Source organism: Protobothrops mucrosquamatus, unplaced genomic scaffold (assembly GCF_001527695.2).
Source record: "Protobothrops mucrosquamatus isolate PMUCROS unplaced genomic scaffold, P.Mucros_1.0 scaffold1671, whole genome shotgun sequence".
In the NCBI taxonomy this organism is placed as follows: Eukaryota; Metazoa; Chordata; class Lepidosauria; order Squamata; family Viperidae; genus Protobothrops; species Protobothrops mucrosquamatus.
Window position 1 is genome coordinate 33,676 of NW_015387828.1, and position 17,538 is coordinate 51,213.

The 17,538-nt window shown below is 41.2% G+C and overlaps 1 protein-coding gene across 1 annotated transcript in view; it reads right to left on the minus strand.

The window, feature by feature from the left end:
- Positions 1 to 17,538, minus strand: part of GRID1 (glutamate ionotropic receptor delta type subunit 1) — a 304,954-nt gene that overhangs the window by 25,643 nt on the left and 261,773 nt on the right. The window contains exons 7-10 of the mRNA XM_015822769.2: positions 15,623 to 15,724; positions 11,636 to 11,833; positions 6,030 to 6,354; positions 1,073 to 1,211 (exon numbers count right to left, since the gene is read on the minus strand). Coding sequence (XP_015678255.2) covers positions 1,073 to 1,211; positions 6,030 to 6,354; positions 11,636 to 11,833; positions 15,623 to 15,724 — 764 coding nt within the window. The remainder of the gene's footprint in view (positions 1 to 1,072; positions 1,212 to 6,029; positions 6,355 to 11,635; positions 11,834 to 15,622; positions 15,725 to 17,538) is intronic.

The following is a 17,538-nucleotide window of genomic DNA, read 5'->3' on the forward strand; positions in this document are numbered from 1 at the left end:
TCTTATGTGTTTGTGTTACTTTAATGGTCCTTCTCCAGAGCTTATGCTTTGAGCTGCAATTGTCAATAGAACTGGTTTCAGTTAGAAGGTTTAACTTTTCTTCATTCTTTATAAGTCATTGAGAGTCACTGGGTTGTGTTGGGGTAGAAGTCTGATAAATAAATAAATAACATTAATAAGAGTAGAAAAGTATTATTTGCCCCTTCTGAATGATGAGCTGGCTTTTGCCTATGTAGATGTATCAGTGTTAGCTAAAAGGGTTTTAGAGCACAAAAACTGCCTGCCGGTAGAATTTGTAAATGTTTCATCCAGTGGTGGGATTCAAATCGGTGAACAACCGGTTCTCTGTGTGGATGCTGCTTCGGGAAGTCCATTCTGGGCCTGGGCAACAAAAAATTAGCTAGCGGTTCTGCTGAACTGGGTCGAACTGGCTGAATCCCACCACTGGCTTCAGCCCAAGAGAACATCTCTGTGGAAAACATCATTTGTCTAGCCTACCACAGCAACCATCGCTCCTCTCTCTCCTTTTAGTGACGTGATAGCAGTATTCCAGTATTTGAGGGGCTGCCACAAAGAAGATGAGGGGGTCACATTATTCTCCAAAGCACCAGAGGGCAGGATGAGAAACAATGGTTGGAAACTGATCAAAGAGAGAAGCAACCTGGAATTAAGGAGAAAGTTCCTAACAGTGAGGACAGTTAACCAGTGGAACAGCTTGCCTCCAGAAATCGTGGGCGTTCCATCACTGGAGGTTTTTAAGAAGAGACTGGACAGTCACTTGTCTGAGATGGTATAGGTTCTCCTGCTTGAGCAGGGGGCTGGACTAGAAGACCTCCAAGGTCCCTTCCAGCTATATTCTATTTAAAATAATGTTAGAAACCAACTCTGGCTCTAGATTACAGAATGGAGAATGGGCAGGGCTTCTTGACTGCATAGGAAGGATCTTTGGTAATCCCTCTCTGTGACTCCAATATGCTATCCCAAAAGCTTGTTAAGCGTATTGCCTTCTGTTGGGTGCTCTTTTCTTTAAAAATGAAGATTTTTGGATAACAGAATGGGAAAAGACTCTTACCGAATTGGATTGTCCATCCTATTGACAGTAAGAAATGCCGCTAGGTTTGCTGTATAAGATGAACATACAATAAGAGTGAAGAGCCACCAGCTCCCCATTACAATCCGCATCGCCATGGAATTGACTGCAGACTCACCACCTAAGCAAAGGAAAAAAAAGAAAGAAAAGAATCTTTGGAAGCCCATATCTAAAGAATTGTTGTTGTTGTTTTTTTAAAAAAAAAATGGTTCAGGCTCCTTTATACCACCTCTTAATTACTCTCTCTGATCTATTTGCGTCTTTGGTTTTGTCCTTTAAAAGCAAGCTGCCATTTGCTATGCTGTGCTCCTATGACACATTGCCACAAACTAATTTAGCATCTTGAGCAAATCTGACCTGCACACAATAGCTTTATGATTCTGCATTTGTTTGTTTGTTTGTTTATTATTTATTTGTTAAATTGGCTAAACCTGCTTTAAGTTTCATCGCAATTTATAGCAAGAGAAGTTGATATAAACTTCACTGAAAACTTGATACCGCTTTTTTTTTCCCCTGAAAGTTGCTTGATTTCCCATCACATTTTTAACTATCTTATCCTACAAAAGAGGTCTACAAATTCATTTCAGGCTCTCAGGCTGGCAGTTTTATCAGACTGATCACAAAGAAAAAATGTGTTGCTGAACAGATCTTTCCCTGCTGCATAAAAATTCTCACTTAGCGAGGCTAAACGGTCATGCTGCGTGGTAGGCAGCAAGTCAGAGAGAGAAATGTAACAGACAAAAGTAGCTAACTCCCATAGTGAGAATAATAGGGCAAATTGTGTTCAGATACATTATTTATTTTTATTACGACATAAAAAGGGTCTATGGACTTGCAAATGATGGCCTTATCTGCTGCTGATCTTAAAATCCTTTAAAAAAAAAAAAAAAAAAATATTCTAGGAATTCTTATTTGGGGGAAAATGGTGCTTAAATGATTGTGCTTGTCCTCCAAAAGCCTATTTGTTATCCAGCTGAATTTTGATTACCCCACCGAACAGATGTGTAAAGTAAATTAAATTCTGCTTTATTTTTCTGAAATGCACAAGATGACCATATCAGTTGGGTAACAGGTGATATTTCTCATTAAAAGCATGGCGTTTCACCGCTTCTCAAATAAACTTAATAGCTTTGCAAATTAAATTCTAAAGAGTACAATAATGGTTAAAAAAAGGGGGGGAATCCTTGAGTAGTTTTTCATCTAAGTTCTAATGCTATTCTATTTCATTTTTCAATGATGTATTGTCAGTGAATCATGTGTCTGATGCTACAGGGTGAAGGCATCTCAGGTAAGGTGAGAAGAAGTGTGGATATGCCCACACAGAAGGTGAGAAATATCTGCCAATTATCTTACCTCTGGTGGAAGATGGTGTTTATTCCAAAATAAAATAGTAGTACGGATAGGGATCCTGTTGAAGAGAGACTGGCTGAGCAGGGGGGAAAGTCTAGCAGGGAATTAGTATGGAATCCTTATGTAGGCACAAGAGGGAAAGGTCCAACCTGCCTTGAATACCAGTGAACCATATGGCTCAGGTGCAAACTGCCAGTCTGGAAAGATTCCTGTGAAATAGACATGAGCAATCTTCTTCTTCTTCTTGGGCCATATCCGTTATCGGACGTTGGCGATCATGTTGGCAATCCTGTTTTTATCGGCAGCCGCACGAAAAAGTGCTGCTGAGTTTTGTCCAAACCAGTCCCTTAGATTTTGAAGCCATGTTGTTCTTCTTCTGCCTGGACCTTGTTTGCCTTCAATCTTTCCCTGGAGGATGAAATGGAGTATGCCGTATTTTTCTGGGTGTCGCATCACGTGTCCGAAATATTCTAATTTTTAATTGTTTTGATGATTTCCCTTGGCTTTCCCAGGCGGTTTATCACTTCCTCATTTCTGATCTTGTCAACCCAGCTTATACGTAACAGCCGCTTGTAAATCCACATTTCAAATGCTTCTAGTCTCTCCAGGTGGCCTTCTGTCAGAGACCAACTCTCTACTCCATAGAGCAGGATAGAAAAAACATAGCATCAGACAAGCCTGATTTTCAGTCTTAGGCTTATGTCGTGACTTCAGAAGACCTTTTTTATTTTGAAGAATGCTGTTCGAGCTTTTTCTATCCTTGTCTTCATGCCTAACATTAATTGAAAAGGTTCAGACTCTTATGCCTACGTAAGGATCCCAGACTAATTCTCCGCTTGACTCCTCCTTGATCTCTGTCTCTTCAACATATCCAGATTTAGATCCATAGGATTAAAATCCCTTCTTCTCCCTGCTATGTCAAGCATCAATGTTGTAGGTGCCTGTCTCTGCCTATGAATAAATACAAAAGCCCAACGGCCTGAAAACCAAGTCAAAATGACCTCCTATTTCTTAGAGGTTATTTTGGCAAAGTCTAACATGCATTGGGATGGGGAAGTAGCTGTTATTTTTCTCTCCTCCAGAATATACTCTTTAACCATCTACGAAGAGCAATAAATAAGGTCCAGTAAAGCCAATTTCAGCTGTACATCAGGGGCGAAGAGAATTAATATCTGCTTCTTTTATCTCTCCCTCTGAAAATATGGGGATTGAAATGTGCTTAACTGTCCCTGGATCACTCTCGTTGTCTTACAGAAATGAAGAGTTAGGGAAATAAGGTCCAATAAACCCTGTGACATATATTGCATCAGAACGGCTTGCTGAGGAATGATAAGGCCTAAAAGAAAAACAGATTCTCAGCTTATAGAGCCGTATAGATATCTGCTTTTTTTTCTAAAAGAAATGCCTGACTGGATGAAATTTAGCTGGATCCACAAAATAATATTATGCACTTCTCAGGAAGTTTCTTTCTTTCTTTCTTTTTTTAACTTTCTTTGCATGATGAAATGTTTCCTCTTACAGCAAATGGGGGATATGGCCAGTGGTGGGGATTCAAATATATGAAACAACCAGTTCTCTGTGTGGATGCCACTTCCGGAAATCCATTCTGGGCCTGGGCAACAAAAAATTAGCTACTGGTTCTGCCGAACTGGTGCGAACTGGCTGAATCCCACCACTGGATATGGCCCTTCCTCCTGGGAAAGCAGGCATAATATTTAGATTGCAAATCACCCACAGAAGTTAGGATGATCTTACAATGGATAACATCATACGATCATCCTAAGAACGTAGAATTAGTCATGCTACTGTCAACCCAGCAGTCTATTTCTCCCAGGGGCCATTCAGATGCTTCCCAAAAAACCACAAAAGATGGAGAGATGTTATTCCCCTTCCATTGTTCCTTGTTAGCTGATATTTGGAGCCTGAATCTTGAAGACCAACTACCCTTAAGAGACCTGGCTTCCATGAATTGGTCCCATCCTCTTTTAAAGCCATCCAAGGTAGTGCCCGTTATCACAGGTTGTGGCAGTGGATTTCACAGCACAGTCACGCAGTATTTGTCTGTTCCAAATTTTATTTTAGCTAGGTCCTCGTCCTAGAGTTTTCCAAGTTCTGTTACATCTTTTTTTCAAATATAACGCGGACACAGTATTTTGGATGTAGATGTTGCGCAAAGCAACATCTTTCAATTGCTGAATGTTAGTCTGAGGACTGTCTGTAAGTTTCCTCTAGCTTTTTACTCACCACCACTTCTGTATACAGAACCAGCAGTAAGATCAGTTTTAACTGGATTTTATTTATTAAATTTATTTGCCCCCCCCATCTCATACTGAAACAACTCTCAAGCCACACTCCCTCAAATTAGATTTTTTCCCCTCAAAAAACTATGTTGTTGTTGTTAGTTGCGAAGTCGTGTCCGACCCATCGCGACCCCATGGACAATGTTCCTCCAGGCCTTCCTGTCCTCTACCATCTTCTGGAGTCTATTTAATCTCAAGCCTACTGCTTCAGTGACTCCATCCAGCCACCTCATTCTCTGTCGTCCCCTTCTTCTATTGCCCTCAATCTTTCCCAGCATCAGGCTCTTCTCCAGTGAGTCCTTCCTTCTCATTAGGTGGCCAAAGTACTTGAGTTTCAACTTCAGGATTTGGCCTTCTAAAGAGCAGTCAGGGTTGATCTCAGCATTAACATCTGATTTCCACAACTTCAAAGGATACAATCAGCATAGATCCTATACCTGGTGGTTCTCCTGATCAACTAGATTAAATTCAGATATGGAAACCCTATATCACAAATTCAGTTGGATTTTACAGGGCTATTCCCATTAACCTGGAACTAGAGTTGATTCTAATTGATTCATTAAATTGATTCAAGATACATTTAAGCTTCTCAACCATATTCTGCAAAAATCCATGGGCACTTAATAGCATTTAAAACAAAAAAATAATAACAAAAACCATCACCACAAAAGACAACATATTAAAAATGCAAGTGTATAGACAAATAACAATGGATTGGTTTTTTTTGTTTTCTGTGAGAGCATCCCCCATCTTGTATGGATTTTTACCAGTCCTTTTTTTCCTGGTAAACTTGAAAAATCACTGAACTACTGCGTGTGCTTCTTCAAAACAAAAGAGAAAAAAACATCCAAGGTGATAGGAACAACCGCTCTAAGAATGAAATAATTTGACAAGCATGTCAAGATACAGAAGTATAAAGTGTGTTTTAGGTGCTTCTGAAATCAGCTTCAAAGGCCTAGTCGGATTGCCTCCCCACCCCGGAATCGCAAACCTTTCCATCAAGCTACTTGCTTGTTGGGGTTTATTTGTTCCACAAACTAAAAGTCAAGTAGAGAATGACCATCAAAGTGTCCCAATGGTGCTTTTTTTTCCAAAAGGCAACTGGACTTCTTGGTTTTATCACAGAAAACGTTTCACTTCTCAAATCCAAGAACCTTCTTCAGTTCAGTTGCCTTTTGGGAAAAAAAAAAACATCTTTGGGTCAACCATCACCTGGATGATTGAGAATCTCCATAGACATTCGATCATCGAGATGGTTTCTGCAAGAGGGCAATTATCCAAATGAGTACCTTGTTGAACAAAGGCTCCGTACACGATCCAAATGGCGCTGTGAAGTGTGGAGGAAGTGCAGGCTCCGGGTTGAGAAGAGTTCTGGGCTCTGACCACTTGAATCCGGTTGAGCACGAAGATGAGCACGCCAACTACCGGGATCGCGGCAGCTATGCAAGTCCACACGGCAAAGTCAAAGGGGGCAAAGAGAGAGAAGATGTTGATCTTCTCCTCTGGTTTCTTGATTAAAATGCCGACAGAATAATCCATGTAGCGCTTGCTGAAGTCGACCACGCTCTCCCGTTCAGGGGTGATGGTGATGGCAGAGATGGCCAAGTCAGCTCTCTGTGAAGACAAGAGAAGGAGTGGTGAAACCTCTTGCTGGTTAATTTGGGCACCTGACAGAAGCAGAAGGAGGATCTGATTCTGCTGCAAAGTATCCTGGGAGATCGTCCCCTTCCAGCCACCATTAGGCTTTGCTTCAAGAACTTATGGCACGAGGTGGCATGAACATAGCTTTTTCTGTCAAAACCTTTAGACACTTGGACACGAGGAAAAAGTCTCCCGTGGGTCTCTCTACTTTGCTACCAGTGGGATGAAGGAATCTGCTTCAAGGGACTCTGTGATGGGGAAATAAAGGAAGGGAGCTCCTCTGAAGTCACATTTTTCCCTCTAGAAGGTTCAAATTGTCTAGCAGGCAGAAGGAGGGTTTCTCAGTGGACAAGGAACAGGTAGCATAGGAGACAAGGCCACTCGTGGGCCAAATCACTGCAGTGTTTCCAATATTTGAGGGGCTGCCACAAGGAAGAGGGGGTCAACCAAAGCACCTGAAGGCAGGACAAGAACAAATGGAAACTAATCAAAGAGAGAACCAGCCTAGAATTAAGGAGAAATTTTCTAACAGTGAGGACAGTTAACCAGTGGAACAGCTTGCCTTCAGAAATCGTGGGCGCTCCATCACTGGAGATTTTTAAGAAGAGACTAGACAGTCACTTGTCTGAAATGGTGTAGGTTCTCCTGCTTGAGGAGGGAGCTGGACTAGAAGACCTCCAATGTCCCTTTCTATTCTATTCTATTCTATTCTATTCTATTCTATTCTATTCTATTCTATTCTACTCTGCTCTGCTCTGCTCTGCTCTGCTCTGCTCTGCTCTGCTCTGCTCTACTCTACTCTACTCTACTCTACCTCTACTCTACTCCACTTCACTCCACTCCACTCCACTCCATTCCATATTCTATTCGATTCCATTCCATTCCATTCCATTCCATATTCTATTCCATATTCTATTCCATATTCTATTCCATTCTATTCTATTCTATTCTATTCTATTCTATTCTATTCTATTCTATTCTATTCTATTCTATTCTATTTCATTCCGTATTCTATTCTATTCTATTCTATTCTATTCTATTCTATTCTATTCTATTCTATTCTATTCTATTCTATTCTATTCCCTATTTTCCATTCCATTCCATTCTATTCTATTCTAGCATAGGAGGTAATGCCACTCATGGGCCAAATCATTGCAGTGTTCCCCATATTTGAGGGGCTGCCACAAGGAAGAGGGGGTCAACGAAAGCACCTGAAGGCAGGACAAGAACAAATGGGAACTAATCAAGGAGAGAAGCAAGCTAGAATTAAGGAGAAACTTCCTGACAGGGAGAACAATTAATCAGTGGAACAACCTGCCTCCAGAAGTTGTGAATGCTCCAACACTGGAGGTTTTTAAGAAGAGACTGGGCAGCCATTTGTCCAAAATGGTGTAGGGTTTCCTGCCTGAGCAGGGGGTTGGACTAGATGACCTCCAAGGTCCCTTCCAATTCTGTTATTTTGTTATTCTCTCCATTATGTTAGTGGTTAGTCATTCCTACTTCCCTATTTGCTGCGTTCTTCTTCTAAAGCTGGCCTGACACAATTCTAAGCTTGAAAGACTCATTTCAGAAATGCTACAGGCTCCATAGTGCAGGAAGGCAAAAAAATCATTTCTGACCTTCTTTTCTTTCCTTTCCGTTTTTTTCATTCCGAGATGAAAGGATTTAGCTATTAAAAGCCAATCAAATAATGCAGCCCAATTGCCAGAGTAATTCTCAGATTGTGTTCTTAAGACTGCTTGTTTGAATGCTGTGCCACTAAAAATAACTTCCTCGTGCAAAAAAGAAAAAAGAAAAAAGAAAAAGCACATGAGGCAGAAGATTAATTTAGGTAACGCTTCTCCCTGTTATGGTCCTTTTCTGGGTAAGCGGCAAGGAAAAGGTTTTAAGGGAAAAACGTAAGCCTGCAAATATCCACTCTCGCTTCCCTGAATGGAAAAACACACCCCAAGAGTTTTCTCATAGCAAAATGACTTTAAATGCAAATTGTCTAGTATATATGGACGTTGGCATTTACAGTTTCAGGTGCACTGGATGGAGTATTTGAGAACAGGTAGTCCTTGGCTTATGAACACAATTTGGGCCAGAATTTCTTATGCCAAGCAAGGCAGTTGTTAAGTCACCCAACTTTACAACCTTTTTTTTGCCAAGGCTGTGAGGCAAATCAGTGGAGTCGTTAAGCGAATCTAGATTTCCCCATTGAATTGCTTGTTGGAAACTAACTGGAGGGTGTCATAATAATAATAATAATAATGATAATGATGATGATGATGATGATGATGATGATAATAATAATAATAATAATAATAATAATAATAATAATAATAATAATAATAATAATAATAATAATAATAATAATAATAATAATAAAGTTGGAAGGGACCTTGGAGGTCATCAAGTCCAACCCCCTGCTCAGGCAGGTAACCCTATACTATTTCGGACAAATGGCTGTCCAGTTTCTTCTTAAAAACTTCCAGTGTTGGAGCATTCACCACCTCTGGAGGCAGGTTGTTCCACTGGTTAATTGTTCTAACAGTCAGGAAGTTTCTCCTTAGTTCTAGGTTGCTTCTCTCCTTGATTAGTTTCCATCCGTTGCTTCTTGTCCTGCCTTCATGCGCTTTGAAGAATAGCTTGACTCCCTCTTCTCTGTGGCAGCCCCTGAGATACTGGAAGACTGCTATCCTGTCCCCCCTCGTCCTTCTCTTCATTAAACTAGACATACCCAATTCCAGCAACCTTTCCTTATATGTTTTAACCTCCAGTCCTCTAATCATCTTTGTTGCTCTTCTCTGTACTCTTTCTAGAGTCTCAACATCTTTTTTACATTCTGGTGACCAAAACTGGATGCTGTATTCCAAGTGTGGCCTTACCAAGGCATTGTAAAGTGGTATTAACACTTGTGTGATCTTGATTCTATCCCTCTGTTCATGCAGCCCAGCACTGTATTGGCCTTTTGGGCAGCTTTTTTGGAGCCTGAATCTGCGGAGGAAAATGAGGTGGAACGGGACCCTATGGAGGTCGAGGGAGAGGTATCTGTGGTTTCAGAGGAATGTGGGGAAAAGCAGGCCGAGGCAGGCCAGGGCCCTTCAGCATTGGGACAGGATGAACGGGAGAGACCGAGTTCAGGCGATGAGCAAGGGCCACCCCCACCTGATCCTAGAACACGGAGAGTGGAGAGAAGGAGGGAACAACGCAGGCAGGCTCAACTACTCAGGAAGAGAACATCCCGCCCCTCTCCACAATGCACATTGGAGACTGATTTAAGGCATTTGTCGGGAACAAACACTGATTCCTTGGAGTTTTGTGTGTGTTGTTGCTGATCTCTTGTTCTGTGACTTCTGCTTGGAAACCCAGAAATTCTGACTATTGGACTGGCTGACAATGTTGCTTGGATGTTTTAATCACACAACCCTGTTACTGCTGGGGTGGTAAGCAGTGATGGGATTCAGCCAATTCGCACCAGTTCGGCGGAACCGGTAGCTAATTTTTTGTTGCCCAGGCCCAGAACAGACTTCTGGAAGTGGCATCCATACAGACAGCCGGTTGTTCCCATATTTGAATCCCACCACTGGTGGTTAAGTGTGAGGACCAGTCATAAGTCACTTTTTTTCAGCGCCACTCTAAGTTTGAATGGTGGCTAAATTAACGGTTGTAACCTTTGACCACTTATAAAATCTGAATTTGAAACTCCCTTCAATGCCCACAGTGGCATCCTCCAGAGAAAAACGCTCTGTTAGGAACCGGGGTCTGAAGCTCTTTAGACCTGATCACAATATTCCAGTGAAGTAGAAAAAAGCAATAAAATTAAAAGAGCGACATGTAACTTCCGAGATGAATCTTAAGTGCTACTTTATTTCCGTTTGTTTACTTTCTGCTGTATTGATTCATGAAGGGCACTGTGATAAGAACAGATTAGAAAGGATATGCAGAAGCAACTTACATCGTGCCAGGTCTGCGGAGATGACAAGGATGTCAGCGGTGAGAGGTCAAGATGGCAACTGGTACCATGCAATTAGTGTCTCACACTTTTTTTGTAACCTCCAAGCCACACACAAGGCTTCACATGCATGCTCCTGTCTGCCATCTTGATTTCTTCTGACACCCCTCCCCCTTCCAGTATGCATATACAGAATTAATTATATGGGAGGTGTGCTCCTAGGAGTAAAATTTAATGTGTTATGTGCCCTTTGAGCCACCAGAGTTTGTAAAAATATATATTCCTGTGATTTTTTTAGAATAAAAAACCTTCAGAAGACACACGAGCAGATTTGCAATGGTCAAAAAGGGCAGAAAAATATGAATATTTCATCATAGTAAAGTGATCGTTAGCTGTTTCCTGATTCGGTGTTTTGGTTTCACATTTGCACGCTAAACTCTTTTCGTATAGAAATGCTGGATAACAGGAAAGCATTGTACGATCAGCAAGCAAATGACTTGGGAACGATCACATTACTGAATATCTATGTCTATACTTAGGTTTTATTATTGGCAGAGAGCTGTAGAACATTTTCTTCTATTGCTATGACGATGTTCAGCCTTCTCAAAATGAACCATTTGCAACAAAATGTACCCTGGTATCTGTATTCTATAGGATTTCTTTGCTGGAATGTCTTCTGCCTTATTTTAATAACATATACTTACAGTCAATGCCACTGTCTTGGACTCAAATGTGACTCTATATTTTTCAAGCCTGTTTTTTTAAACAAACAAACAGTATTTTCTTCCGTGAAAAGCTATTCAACTGATTGCTACAAAATAGTATTACGGTGAAAACAACAACAACCCATAGATGAAAGATAGTTTGCAACAAAATGGAATGTTTTTTTCATAAGAAAATCACATCAGAAAATGCTCCCTTAGCCATACACATCTCATCTATGGCCACTAAACATTTCCTAAAACCTAAATATCAGTTAAATATTTTTAGGTGAAAGATTTAATGCTAAAAATAACATGTGGAAAACTTCCCAGAGATGAGAAGTAGACAGATTTCTAAAATTGAACTGATAGGAAAAGGTAACTAAACTGTGGAGGTTTGTGCACCACATAATAACAGAGAAAATTGTTTGATCGTAGGACTTTTTAATGTCTTCATTTCTATTGATATTAGTTCCAGTGACCAATTCCTTAACTGCCACTGTTAATGAGGAATGTTTTATTTTTATGACAGGAAAGATGGTTCAACGTAGAGGAAAAAAATGAATTTTTTAATCCTCTCTTAAAAGAAACATAATTCAGCTATTATGGGGTATACCTTGTTAATCAGTTCACCAATCATGCCGTTCCAGGAGCTGTTATGGAGCTGTTGTCCATATTTTCCATCAGGAGACTGATAGATCTCATACTTGAAGCCCAAATTCTTGGAAAGGGCATCCAGGACATCAATGGAGAAGCCCTTATAACGTTTCGGTTGCCCAAGGATATTTTCAGCCACCATAATGAACGGTTCTTCCTGAGAACAAAGCAAGGTTGATCTTTAAAAAGGAGATCTATGACATGATAAAGCAAAGATAGCTTGAGTCACAATATTGACAGCATCTCAACAAGCTGTGTTGCCAGGTCTGGAAAACTGAAGCATCATATTTTATCTTTGTTTTTTTCCCCAAGAATTACAATCATTGTGAATGAAAAGTGAGAATTCCTCCAGTTATTGCTAATCCAGGGGTGAATCTTAAAATGGCGACACCTAAGGCATGTTTAACTTAACAATGGTGGTTACAAGAACAGAAAGATTCTCACAATCAAATGTTGTTTTCAAAATGAGCCAGAGATAAATGGTCATTTGCCAAACCATTGATTTTTATTATTATTATTATTATTATTATTATTATTATTATTATTATTATTATTATTATTATTATTATTATTATTATTATTATTATTATTATTATTATTATTATTATTATTATTATTATTTGCCAATGCAAACTCTGCCCATTGGTAGTGACATCACTTTGGATGGGCCAGTTTATCTTCCACCTGGAGGAGAGATATGATCATGACCTCCAACAATTTGAGCAGGAAAAGAGGATAAAAGATGCAGGAGAGCCTGTACTAAAAAGTCTTGGGTGAGCTCCTAGATCAGCTTAAACTATGATCTGAAAGAAGAGCCAAAACCAAGAGAAGCACAGGTGTAGCTAAGGACAGGAAGGAAGCTGGCATCCCTTACACTGCCAACACACACCTGCTGTTAGCTTGGGTTTGACATAACAAGTAGACAATCAGCGGAACTATACAATTTTGACAAAGAAGGAAAACATATTGAGATCAGGATGGTGTTCAACAGTCATTTCTATGCTAGGCATAGTAGATGCAACCATAGATGTTTAAAAACTTCTATCTAAGTTCTTCTGAGAACATCACGAGCAACATATATTGCTCATATGTCCTTCAACAAATGTCCAATTTTCATTATTGAAGTATTTCTTTCTTTAATTACACCTGTGACTAGGAGGAAACTGAACCTGATTCTGTCACTAACCACACTCAAGGATTGTGAGTGTCTGACTCTCAGATGGGAAGCAAAATTATCTGAGGTCCAGTTTGAGGGAATCAGATCAATTCAGGGACTGCAGAGCAACTTTACTTTAAAGGCAAGCCTCACAAATAGGCTGACACATACGAATGAAAAATTTGCAATTAAATGATAAAAATGATTTTAGAAATGACAGCTTGGTGTCTCCCTCCCTGTGAATGAGATTTTTCTTGAGAAATTCTGAGTGTCCTCTAGGAGAAGATGAAACAAATTCAACCACAACATTAGTAGGGAATGTACACCACTGGCGGTTCTTTGCTCGTTTCTACTCAAGGACTCCATCACTAGATTAAAGGTAGACATTTGAGTTTTTAATCCAGCTCTTCCTCTGTTTTGATCAATATCCACAAACTGGACAAAATGCAGAGAAATATCAGGAAATTTGAGGAGGTATTGGAAATTCAGAAACAGACTCCCCATCTCTGCATACGCAAATCTGGAGAGAGAAAATCAGCCCTGCATAAATTTGTCTCAGCTTTATACAGAAATTTTTATAGCATAATTATGCTAATATTGACTTGTAATTGTTGTAACAGTGTCTTATTGTGCTGATGTTAAAGTCAGCAGGACTGATTAAATAAGACACTGTATTTTAATACCAGGTTTATCGTGTGAGATGTGTAATATTCGTGTGAATCAGCGACAGCCATTGTCAAGTGAGCGTGAAGAAAAGTTGCCTGCAGTTGAACGTAATCCCACAGACCCGCTGCCATAACAGAAGGGGTCAGATGCTTGCTTAAGGAGGGGACAGGGCTATTTCACAAAGGGCAGAATGAAAGCCCTTCTCCATTTCATTTATGGAATCCTGCTCAAAGGAGAGTTAAATCATACTTCACAGCAACATGTCTGAAGGCTTAAGGCAGTGGTGGTGAAACTATGGCCCGCGTGCCCGAGGCGGCACTCAGAGCCCTCTCTGTGGGCACATGTGCCGTTGCCCCAGCCTTGCCTCCCCCCACGACCCCCTCCTCACCAGCAGCCCCCCTGGAGGAGAGTTGCCCCCGAGCGTGGCCCACGCGGAGCAGCACAGCCAAGGACATGGCAGCCAGGCAGCGTAGACAAGACTCTGCCCTCATGTCCCATCACGCACAGTTGATGCTGCGGGGCGCGGGCAGAGGGCATGGCCGCCATGGCGCTGCTGGGCTGCCTGGGCGATCTGCAGCAGGCCCTGGAGGTGGTGAGTGGCCCTGTGGGAAGGCATGGTGGGGTCGGGGTAGGGGGTGGAGTGGGGGTGGGGGCAGTTTTGGGGCACTCGGTCTCTAAAAGTTTCGCCATCACTGGCTTAAGGGGTAAAAGAGAGACAGACTTTATCAAGGAGTCAGGCAGGCAATGATCAACCTGTGGTCTCCAAGATGGAGAACATCTTGTCTGGATAACCTGTCTGAATATCAGACCTATTATCAGAAGATATTCCAGAAATGCTGGGAAACTCCTGCAGAGGATGAACATCTGCTGAAGTTATTTCTTAGCCCAGCTATAACTACAAGGCCTAATACTGCATTTGCATTCACTCTTCCTGCTTTCACATCCCAGCAGATCCTGAGGGAAAATGAACGCCAAGAAAGAAGGTCCGCACTAAATCACCAGACACTGATGATGAGGTCCTTAGTGGTCAAAGGTAAAGTTTCTCTCGTTTCTTCAAAATGTTTATTTATTTTTTTTGTTCTAGCATTTTAAAATTGTAAATTTCTCCAGACATCTTGGAATAAGAGTGAAATATAAATCTAGCAATAAATATGTGATATAGACCAGGGCTTTTCAATCTTTTCACCCATTGTACCACTTTTAGGATATGGCAACATCCGAGTACCACCAGTCGCCTAGCAAGGTGTCAAAAACTTGACCCCCCCCCCAAAAAAAGGAAAAAAGTGATGAAGTACAGGTAGTCCTCAACTTACAACAGTTCGCTTAGTGACTGTTTGAAGTTACAATGGCACTGAAAAAGTGCCCCCCAAGCCACAGCCGAGCAAGAAAACTGCCTGCCTGCTCAGCGGCGCTCTTCCTTCTGTCTGAGGTTTTCATTGTTGTGAGCATTTCTTTTGAGGACTGGCAGTGGGGGTGGGGTGGGGGGGTGTTTGGTTTTTATTCCCCCTGTCTCATGGGTGGTTGCAGCAGGTTTTGGTCACTTCATATGACCCTGGGACACTGTGACCGTCATAAATATGAATCAGTTGCCAAGCATCTAAATGTAAATCACAAGACCCTGGAGAGGCTGCAACATTCCAGCTGATTGGTGCTTCTTCTGGGCTCAGCAGAAGCACCAGGATCAGCGCCGAGCTCCAGCTGGAGCCTGGCGCTGATCCTGGCACTTCCACTGAGCCCTGACAGCCCTGCAGCTCCAGGCATCTCTCGCTCAAGCTTGTGTGGTGCTGCCACCGGTTCAGCTCATTTCCCTCCCCTGCTACCACTTTTCTAGGATGGTCACGTACCACCTGCCAGGTGCCAATGTACCACAGGTGGTACCCCGTCCCACTGGTTGAAAAGCCCTGATATAGACATATGCTAAACAGAACCATTGCAAGATCTTGTTTTACTCAACTAGCTGGGGGAAAAAAGGGGGGTGTTACTTTCTTGAGTCCCACCTTGGGAAAAAAACACATATAACAATCACAGATAATTGAATTATTTTTAAAAAATTTTTTTTAAAAAAGATACTAGCAAGTATAATTTTTTGGTCATTTTGCTTCCTCCGTTCAAACATGGTCATACCAAGACAGTCACCACTTTCAGTGTTAATCCTTGTAGGTCGCTGCCCAAACGCCGTTCCTGCAGGCTCCCGTTCAGCCCCTTCTTTGAGTCCCACGTTGCCAACTGCAAATGGAAATAACACTGGAATGAGGGGAAAGTAATGTACATTTCCCTAAAGAATCTCTGTGGTGTACAAAATAGGTACAAAAAAAAAAAAAAAAAAGGAAGCAGGTCAGAGAATTAAAGAACATTCCAGAAGTCTTAGAAACAGAATTAAAAACTAGTGACTGAGTAATGGAGACACGGATTGCTTCTCACATGGACAATTATATGTTGCGTGTTATAGAGTCGGCAAACCAGACAATCTCTATATCTGCACAGACAATGGAATAACAAAAAATATTGTATACCCACAAGCATTGTGAAATTAAACATATTACTAACGTGCGCTTTCTCTTTTCTTTCTTTTCCATTTAACCAGACTGAGCCACAGCAACGCGTGGCCGGGTACAGCTAGTTACTAATAGAATAGAATAGAACTGGAAGGGACCTTGGAGGTCTTCTAGTCCAGCCCACTGCTCAAGCAGGAGAACCTATACCATCTCAGATAAGAGACTGTCTAGCCTCTTATTAAAAATCTCCAGGGATGGAGAGCCCATAATTTCTGGAGGCAAGCTGTTCCACAGGTTAATTGTCCTCACTGTCAGGAAGTTTCTCCTTAATTCCAGGTTGCTTCTCTCCTTGATCAGTTTCCAACCATTGTTTCTTCTCCTGCCCTCTGGTGCTTTGGTGAATAATGTGACCCCCTCTTTTTGGTGGCAGCCCCTCAAATACTGGAATACTGCTATCATATCTCCCCTATTTCTTCTTTTCTCCAGACTAGCCAAACCCATGTCCTGCAGCTGTTCTTTGTATGTTTTAGTTTCTAGACCTTTGATCATCTTAGTTGCTCTTTTCTGAATGCTCTGGGGAACATCTACAGTAGTGATGCCATTATTGGAAAACTGAAGCTTTGTTCTTAGTGGTCACATGATCACATCCATGAAGGTTTCTTGATAATTGCACAGATATGGCTGACTTCTTCTGGAATACTTTTTCAAATTCCCAGTCTATCGCATCACCATGCTATTCCATGGTGATCTACAGAAGTCCCTGCCTTAGCTTCCGAGCCAAGACAGAGTCAGCAAGGCACTATTTACTTGCAGTCTTAAGTGGTTAAAATACATAAAAGTATTGTACTACTCACTGTTTACAGTATCAGAAATACCACTGTGAGATACTATTTGCTAGTGATCACATTCCGGTGCCTTGCATCTCTCAAGCACTTCTTACTAACAGGACTCCATTTCCTTATTTTTGATCCCATAAAAAATGCATTTGTTCATTTTAAGGCAGCGCCTCGTTACCCCATCAAAGCTGATTGAAAACCTCAGTAGCATTCATCCAGGTTCACGGTAGAACACAGGCTTTATGCCACACACACACACACACACTCCCAAGGTGATGCTGTTTTATTGCGACGCAAATTATAGAATAAAAGAATTGAAAGGGAAATAAATTGGAAACCATAACTATATCACCTGAGGGAAATTCTGATACAGGAATAGAATCATATAGTAGGAAAGACCATGAAATGTAATGCCTCACTGTGGAATATGGCCCTCAGGATTACCTCCATTTCTGTGGGCACAGAATAATAGAAAGAGAGAGGGGAAAAAATGTAATATGTTGAACTAACATCATAAATTAAGACTCGGACTAGTCAGAGTATTAAGAGACTGAGCGGCCTTGTGCAATAACCCTGAATCTAGGATTAGGATGTAAAGGTATTCTATGCTTACCTGATTTGGACTGAAATTAGTCTTATTTGTCCACATATTTTACATATGGCTACATTTGTCTTTTTTGATACTTAAGACTTTTGAAATTAAAAACAG